General features: G+C 36.5%; 1 protein-coding gene across 1 annotated transcript; it reads right to left on the bottom strand.

Moving 5' to 3' along the window:
- Positions 1-415: 415 nt before the first annotated feature.
- cxcl12a (chemokine (C-X-C motif) ligand 12a (stromal cell-derived factor 1)) lies at positions 416-8,600 on the bottom strand. The gene is made up of 4 exons (XM_051125291.1): positions 8,439-8,600; positions 6,557-6,674; positions 4,174-4,257; positions 416-2,526 (listed from the first exon to the last, which is right to left on the bottom strand). The coding sequence occupies exons 1-4, from the start codon at positions 8,503-8,505 to the stop codon at positions 2,496-2,498; spliced, it is 300 nt and encodes a 99-aa protein (XP_050981248.1). The 5' UTR covers positions 8,506-8,600; the 3' UTR covers positions 416-2,495.
- Between the last annotated feature and the right edge of the window lie 374 nt (positions 8,601-8,974).

The raw sequence follows: 8,974 nt of genomic DNA, 5'->3' as shown, positions 1-8,974 counted from the left end.
CAAGAGATTATTTCTTCTGAGAGTAAGGGTACAGTTTGGTTTTTATTGGGTTTCTTTTCCAATTTTTAAGGGAAATTGAAAATGACAGCTTGTAAAATGTACAAGGCAAATATTTTATTTTACACCAAACCTCAGCGGATGTTTGCACAGGTGAAAAGTCATTCAATGTCTCATGTAAATCTAAAAAGTGCCACCTGGATTATTTATAAGAGCTGTGTTAAATCAAGGTGTGAATTTTGAGTCGTCCCGCGATTCGTGACCCCCATTCGAAACCTTAATTTCCCTTTTCCTCATTTGACATCTAGATTCTAATTGTTAGAGACAAATAGGCGACAGGTGACCTTTTTCCTTTGGTGTGAACCAAATCACACATGACATGACTCATTCGCATCCATTAGTAAAACTTAATACAGAATTCTTCATAATGATTTATTTCAAAATCAACACGTAAGGGACTAAATCAAATCAATATACAGACTTACAAAAGAAAGAACAACAGATGTGCTTTAAGCTGCCATATACACAGAAGTAACCTTCACATTAAGTGGGAAAAAAGAGTGGAAGGACAGTATATGCTACAGTTACTTATGCTACAGTGTTGAGAATATTGGCAATTTGATGGAATATAAAATAGCTACCCTTACTTTTCCATTCAATCCTGGAAATGTTTTATGTATTGGCATCACTGCACTGGGACGTTTTGAGTGAGAAAAGCTTTGTTAATAATATGTCTTTAACCACATTCTGAAATGGCGCTTCAAAGAGTGCATGATATTTTTGCAAGATGTACTGTACTGGCGGGGGGGCTGTAACCCCTCATCCTGTACACAGACTCCAGTAGAGACAGAGCATGTAAAGGCATTATATTTCCTTATAGATTTTGTGCCTGAGGGTTGTGTTTGTGAGGTCTGGTTGCTTTTAACGACTCAATATTATGAAACTGGCAGTAATGTAACACAAATTCCATACACTAATTTCCTTTGGAGAGGTATGAGGCATTGGCATACCTTACTATAGGTTTGGTGCTCACATGTGTATTCCTAGACAAAACAGTTGTCCAAGAAAAACACGTAGGTAGGTGTTCAAAATAATTTCACTAGGGAGATTCTGAGATTTAACCTCTGATTGAATATTTATGTGCCTCTATAGATCAGATATTTTTATTGACATGTATTTATTATGTACATGTCAGTTATGCTTCTGCTGTTGATGATTAAATGAATAATCAATCTGAATGCTCTTAAGCATACTTGTCAAATATTCCACAGAAGTATAAAATAAACCCACTCAAAGTAATAAAATATGATGCTGAAGATACAAATGTTTAATAAATTTGGCAATACAATCATAACTACGTCTAAACACAGAAAACATTAAGCACTAGAACTATTCACTACGTAATGGACGTCATTCAGAATCAGCTTTTTTTTGTAAATGTCACAAGGGGTTATAAAGTGCATTGTTATATATAGGTAGTCATTATGTCAATTAGTTCTGCCTCAAGGTCTACCTCAGATGTTCCACTAACACTGCTGTTTTTTCTTTTTTTTTTTTTTATCATGCCTACCATAGTTTAAATTCTTTTATCGTCGTTGAATGAATGAATTAGCTCATTAGTACACTCTTAACCTCTACTTTTTTTCTTCTTGGTTAACTGACGCACAACTGTCTCTGTTCGTTACATAATTTTGCTAAACGTGAAGCAACATTTAGTATGTTGTGACGCCGAGCTCCTTACGCACACTCTGATCGGTCAATTAACATTTTGCAAAAGACTCTATGGCTGTGCGAATGCCTTCTGGTAAAACCAATTACATTCCTCAAAGTCATTCAGAAACCGTTTGGGTTATACAAGGACTAAATTCTTCATGTTTGTTTGGCCACGTAACCCTGCCTTTCCAAAAACAAAAACAAGTGACGACTTTGTTTTTTTCATATATGCCATATAACGTTTACATGCAGTTTACACTGTTAAAGATATCTAGGTTAGGAACTAATAAAATACATATGAAATAGAAAATCAATGCCCTTCGTTTTGTGTCAAAGCACTTGCATGCATATGAGAGGTGTCAGAACTTCAGTCCTGCTTATGTGAAGTCACATTAGGTTTCTTCTAAATCTAAAGATTATATTTTTTTAATGTTTGCTCCAAAATACCTCAATGCCGTTCTGCCTAACCCAACATAACACAACAAACAAGGAGCAAACACGACTCCAAAAATATCTCTTTACTGTTTTTAAGACGATATATAAAAAAACATTGTATATACATATCATACGTAAAAAAAAAACACAGTCATACATATATAATTGCACTTGGCGCTAACAGAGGAGACTACATGGGTGGCGACGATGGTCTGGTGGTCTTTTGTCGAGTCATTTACTGGGGATGCATATTTGGCAGGTTAAGTGCTGGGTCAGCAAGCATGCCAGAGGACTATATGGTACATATCTGTGACGGTGGGCTGTCAGATTCTCGTCATCTGGCAGACTTCTTAGCTCTGCTGTTGTTGGGCTTTTTTCATTCTGCAAGAAAAGAAGCAAAACATTACCATGAGAAAACAGTCAAACCATAATGCTGGAGAGTTTAATGACTATTTGTTTTAACTAAATATCTTCATGACTTGTGAAGAGAAGCAGGTCATTTTTAAATAGCCTGAATCTCCACAGTGATTACAACAATAAACCAAAATTATGCTTCTGGCAAGAATGTAACAGACATCTCTGTTGTTTTTATAGCTAGTTTGTATTAGTAACAGTATGTGGTTAGTTTTATGTGCTGAGGCTGTGATTTATCAAAAAAAAAAAAAAACACTCAGGAAACATGAAAAACCACCAATGTGTAATGTTTGAGTTACCAATGTCACCAAATTTAATAATGACAAAAGTAATGATTATTTAGTGATTTATTTGCAAAGGCTTACTTAGAGTTATCTCAGTTCATTATGTTTGATAGGTGTGTAAAAGTATTTTTGGTCACACTTAGGGTCCAATTCTTACTATTAACAAACCATTGTCAATGACCTTTGCCTTAATAAACTCCTAATTTGCTGCTTATTTGATAGTTAGTAAGGTAGAAATATGTGCTTTATAATTACTAATAAACAGCCAATATGCTAATAACTGGCATGCTAATAAGCTAGTTAATAGTGAGAATTTGTCCCTATACTAAACCTTTTTTTTTTTTTTTAATTACACACTTCAGCTTTTTTTCCAAGTTTACATGAGTCACATGACCAGAACATTTAAGCTGATGGATCTGTTTTGTAGCTCATTGACTGGAGGTGTTGCAGATGGCAGAACCCTCTCTTACTACCTGCAGATGTACAACTTCCTTTTTCCCTTATTGAGCTGTACTAATGATCGCACAGTATGTGCTCATTAGCGTCTAGCGGCCATTCATGGGTGTTCAGCCCCAAGGAGCCATCGTTCATCTCTGGCTATGAGTGTTTTGTTGTGCAGACTGGACAGTTCACACTTTTCCGTGCTTTAGACAATGATTATTGTTTAACAGGTAGAAACACGCCAATGACTGGTTTGCCCACCATCCAAAACGCCTTTTATATTCACCCACCCCCCACAAATTCAGTGACCGTGTATGACAATCTTACAGCTGGCAGTGAAATGAAAGGCGAAGGGAACCGGTCCCCTGATCTAATACATCAAACTCATGATCAAATGTGGGAAAATGTCTTTCTTCTCATGATTTAGTACAACAAAAACTTGTTTTGCTTTGTTTAGACGTTCACGATAACAATCAGCGGAGGCACTATTAAGGCAAGGCCACAAAGCCTGAACATGTTTTTCATTTGCTAGGCAGTAGCTGCTAATCTCGCACATCAACTTAAGATAAATATTTCAGAGTGCTGTAAGCGGACAGAAAGAGTCAAAAGAAAGAAACTGGGAATGGCTTTTGTGAGCATGCAGGGATACGTAAGAAACGGGTAAGACCAGTGTTTCAATGTGTGTTTTTTTTGTTTATTACATAAACTATTACATTGAGACTTTGATATTTGATGCAGTGCAACATTTCGTCTGGGATAAGTAAGTGTAATTTGGTTAAGTGGAATGAAAGTGATTCTGCAAGGCATTTGAGAACAACGCTATAAGACAAATTACACATTGTGTGTGGCCCTGTATTTCCTATCCCATTTGTCAAGAGGGTTTCCTTACTTGTTCATGGCATTCCTCAGGTACTGTTGCAGCCATTTGGTCTCTGGGTTAATGCACACCTCCTTGTTGTTCTTCAGTTTGGCACTGCAGGGAAAAAGTGCAAGTTTGAGTATATAGATATAATATCTTGATGCTGAAATTTGAGCATTTTAGACATTTAAATTGCAGTATAAGCAATCAATCATTACTAAGTATAAAGCTACAAGGGCCCATTGTGAGTAGATTTTGAATGCGGTACAATAGAAACCCCATAGTCAGCATCAGCTATACAATAGCAGAACAGTTGTGCATTCAAGCTCAGCCAAGCAGTTAGTTCTCAGTCACTCCTCTCTCTTGTAAGTGATATTACATTGCAATCTCTCATCACCATGAGTATATGTGTTCCCGTCTTCCCTACAGGTTTTAACAGATTGGCAGATTGTTATCATACGCTTCCTTGTAGCTCACAGCAAAGAGATTAGATTATAGGTGTCTTGTCAGCACAGGTGAACCATTTGTTCTCAGTTGGCTACAACTGACACAAATAAACCATTAAACTCTTTCCTATGTAAGTTAAAACCGAATCAGATTAAAATTTTGGATTCTAACAATACAAAAAAACAATAAATATATTTTAGCAATGTAAGTAGGGCTGCAAAACGATTAATCATGATTAATCGCATTCAAAATAAAATTGTTTACGTACCATATGTGTGTGTGTGCTGTGTATATTTATTATGTGTATATATAAATACACACATACATATCTCACATATATATTAAGCAAAAATGTTAGATTTATATATAAAATATTTAGATTTAAATTATATACAAATATAAATATATACACATACAAATATTATTTAAACTATATACATATGTGTGTATATTTTTATCTATACATAATAAATATACATGGTACACACACATATAGTATGTAAACATAAACTTTTATTTTGAATGCGATTAATCACGATTCATCACGATTAATCATTTTGCAGCCCTAACAAGTTAATTTTTGGGACGATTTTGACATTTAAAAAAAATATATATATATTTCAGTACTAGATTGTATTTGTGTTTTTAATATTGAAAATCAGTTATTATAAAAATGAAACCTTTTTTAAGAAAATTGTTATAGTTGAATATCATAATAATTACTGTTATTATTGTTATTATTTAAATACATTTTTTGGGTCTGCTTTGGTTATGTGTACTGATGCTGTAAATGCTTTCTAAGAAATGTTCATTAATCTCTTTAAACCTGTGGTTCTGGCAAACATTATATTTCATCGCACACTCAAACGGTCTGGTTAACTTGCATCTGTTAGTCATTGTCCTTCTCATAATCCTGTGAGTAACCCATTCCTAAAAGTCCCACAAATGAATGCCACTACAAAACACAAATCCTTGAAAATTTTACGAGGATGACAACATTCTTCAGAGACAAGATTAGCTTTAAAGTATGCGTCCAACATCTTCATATCTGTATAATTTAAAGTAATCAGTTCTTATCTTCAATTCACAGATCTCCTCTAATTTGGTTAGCTGGCTCTTTTGAAGTAGCAGCAGTTTATCAGAGCCTGGCATTTGTTGCTCTATCTCGATCTAGTCAGCAGGAGTTTGAGAGGGTCTGGACTGCGAACAGCAGGTAGTAATTACTTCACAGCAAGCCAAGGCCAACAGCAAACACTGGTAGATAGTGTTACCGGCATCACTCATCAATGCAGATTTGAAGTATCAAGGGCTCTTGAGCTTTGGGAATCAGGTTCTGATCTGCTCTCCAGGGCTTTGCCTTTAGCATTCGTGTCAATCGTTGGTCGGTTTGCCAGTTTTGAGTATGACCAGCTGTTTTTTTTCTCGCTGACCCTTTGACATGGTTTAAGCTTTTGTTTACGCCTTTATGGTATGGAAAATAAGTGAGGTTTGTAATGGAGTTTGACATGCCACTGCCATTAATCTTTGTTAGGAATCCAAATAAAGCAGCTGTTTTGAACACTTCACTCAACGGAGGTGAAAACATACAGGGAGGACAGTTCTCATCAGCATGCAAGGCTATGGTGTGTGACTAAGCACATCATTCAACCCCTTTACATGTGTGAGAAAGACCTCGAAGAGGAACTCTTTTGGACCCCTATGATGCTGTTTTCCTGTACAAAATACGAATGCATCCATGCCTAAAGGTCCTACCCCCTCCTATAGCATTTCCCTCTGGATGTGTGCAATTGTGAGAGCCTGTCCAGCAGTATAATGCCAGACAGGGGAGGCCAATTCCTGCCCCATTCAGTGTCCCTTCAGTATTTGGAGATTGATGGGGTGAAGTGATGTGTTTCTGGGTCAGCCAGACACCTCATCAGAGGCCGAGCTTGGAAAGTGAGAGAGAGAGTTTAGTGTAGATACTCACATGACTTGGAAGGGGCAGTTGGGTGTATGGAGGAACTTGAGCTCGCGAATGCTTCTCTGTGGGACTGTGTTGACTGTGGAACGGCACCAGCATCTCTCTACCAGGCTGATGGGCTTGGCTGGAGAAGAATTAAGAGAAAAAGGAAAGAGAAACTCAATTCAGCTGTTGCTCTGATCCTTTTAATTCGGTGCATGTGAGCACTGGACGCAATCACAATGAAGTTTGATGAGAGATTACACAAATGCAAATCACTTTTTGCCTGGTATTTAATTGGGATCACACACCAGATGTGCTTTGTACAACAAAACAGCATCCTTGACTAAAAATGAAACTTAAAATTTTGGTTAATTTTCAAAATCCATCATGTAATCCTTTAAGCTCCAAATTTAGTATTGCAACACTCTAATAGCAACCAGCACAATATGCAGACACACTAAGGATGCATTTCCCTCTCCTGGCTTTTAGATTGTATGCTCTATAAATTGTAATTGTAATGAAAAAGCCTACTAAATTCAGTTTATAAGGGTCCGTTTTTTTACAATTGAGATTTATACATCATCTGAAAGCTGAATAAATAAGCTTTCCCTTGATGCATGGTTTGTTATGATAGAACAATATTTGGCTGAGATGCAACTATTTGGAAATCTAGAATCTGAGGGTGCAAAAAAAAAAAAACTAAAATCACCTTTAAAGTTGTCCAAATGAAGTTCTTAGCAATGCATATTAGTAATCAGAAGTTTTAATATATTTACGGTAGGAAATTTACAAAGTATCTTCATGGAACATGATCATTACTTAATATCCTAATGCTTTTTGGCATAAAAGAAAATAATAATTATAACAATAATTTTGACCAATATAATGTATTTTTGGCTATTGCTACAAATATACCCGTGGTTTTATGGTCCAGGGTCACATATTATAAGGTATAAACTTAAAAGTTATTATATATACACAAGACATTTGAGTATGCATTTATAAAACAAGCGAGTATATTTAATGGGAAATGCTTAGTGCACTTTTAAATTAACTAAATGCCAATTAAACTGCCTGTATGAATTGGAACGTGCGCGCATGTAAATACTTTATTTTAATAGCCTTTTTGCACATTAAAGCGACTGAGTTGTATGCCGGTGCTGGGATTATTGTTCCATTTGGCTCAGACCTGTTACACGCTCAAGGAAGCAGAGACTTCACAGCTCGGGCAGCTTTACATTGTATGTGAAGACTGTGCGGCGCACGTACGCAAATACTTTAACGGACATTGCCCACTCACAAGAGCCCAAAGGTGTTAAGTACCTGCGACTTAACGGAGCTCTATCCACGTTAGTCCACTTGTAAAATGCTAATGACCTCTCTAGTAATCTATTCTTATTGTCATGTAAACACGCTAGCCATAGTTAGAGCCGTGCGCACTGGCTCGATTGAAGTAAAGACTGGCGCTATCTCTGCGGTTCTGTTTTATCCTCTAATTTGTGGGTAATTAAGAGAAAACAAAGACGGCGACAAATACACACATTAATCAACGCCGTGCCAGTGGCTTCTCTGCTCTCCTAACCGCATGCGTGTCAGTTTGTTATATGGAAAACCACGTACGTTTCGTGAAATTAAAATATAAAAGCAACTGGTGTAAGTTTTAGAAACAAAAATAAATAAACCGTTCATTACACTTTAAATGGAAATGCGTTAATGCAATGAAATACGCGTCGTTTCTTATACAGGTGCACGTTACAATCCGTAAAAACCTTTGATATTTTGAAGTTTGCAGTCGAGTGCAACCTAACGGAATGCAAACTTGCGTGCCATAACATGCATCCCAGCTTTACGCGCAATGCAAAAATATCGTAAACATTTGCACAGTATCTATTAAACAGTAACTCACCATTTGAAACCGGTGCATGAATGACGACCGCCATCAGAGCGAATATTACGATCACTTTCAGATCCATGTTTGCAGTGTGAAGAAGAGATCCGCACAATGTAGAATCCAGGAGCAACTGTGACAGCAGCAACTGGGTCTCTGCGTTAAATCTGCGCACAGGCTCTGCTCCAGACACCCCCACCGGTCCCCCCCCCACCTTCAAAAGGAGAAAGTGGGTGTTCCCACGATGATTTGTCAGCTATTGGCACTACAGATAGCCTCTATTACATTTCTGGCACCAAATTAAAGTACTCACTTTTTCAACGGAGCAGCTATTTTTATTCATTATTTCTGATTTATTTGAAGTTTGGTGATGGATATTGTGATTATGAATATTGTGACCCAAGAGCGTGCATTTATAAAACATTTTATAAATATAGTGTCAAGTTTTTAGAAGTGTAACATTTATAACTTTTCAAGAACATTTTGATTTAACATTTTCACGTTGGTTGCACAATGACTTTGATTTGATGTTTTGTTTTTGTTTAATATTTCTA

This window comes from Labeo rohita, chromosome 13, assembly GCF_022985175.1.
Source record: "Labeo rohita strain BAU-BD-2019 chromosome 13, IGBB_LRoh.1.0, whole genome shotgun sequence".
NCBI lineage: Eukaryota > Metazoa > Chordata > Actinopteri > Cypriniformes > Cyprinidae > Labeo > Labeo rohita.
The sequence above is the reverse complement of the archived record's forward strand: the minus strand, read 5'-3'. Positions and strand labels throughout refer to the sequence as shown.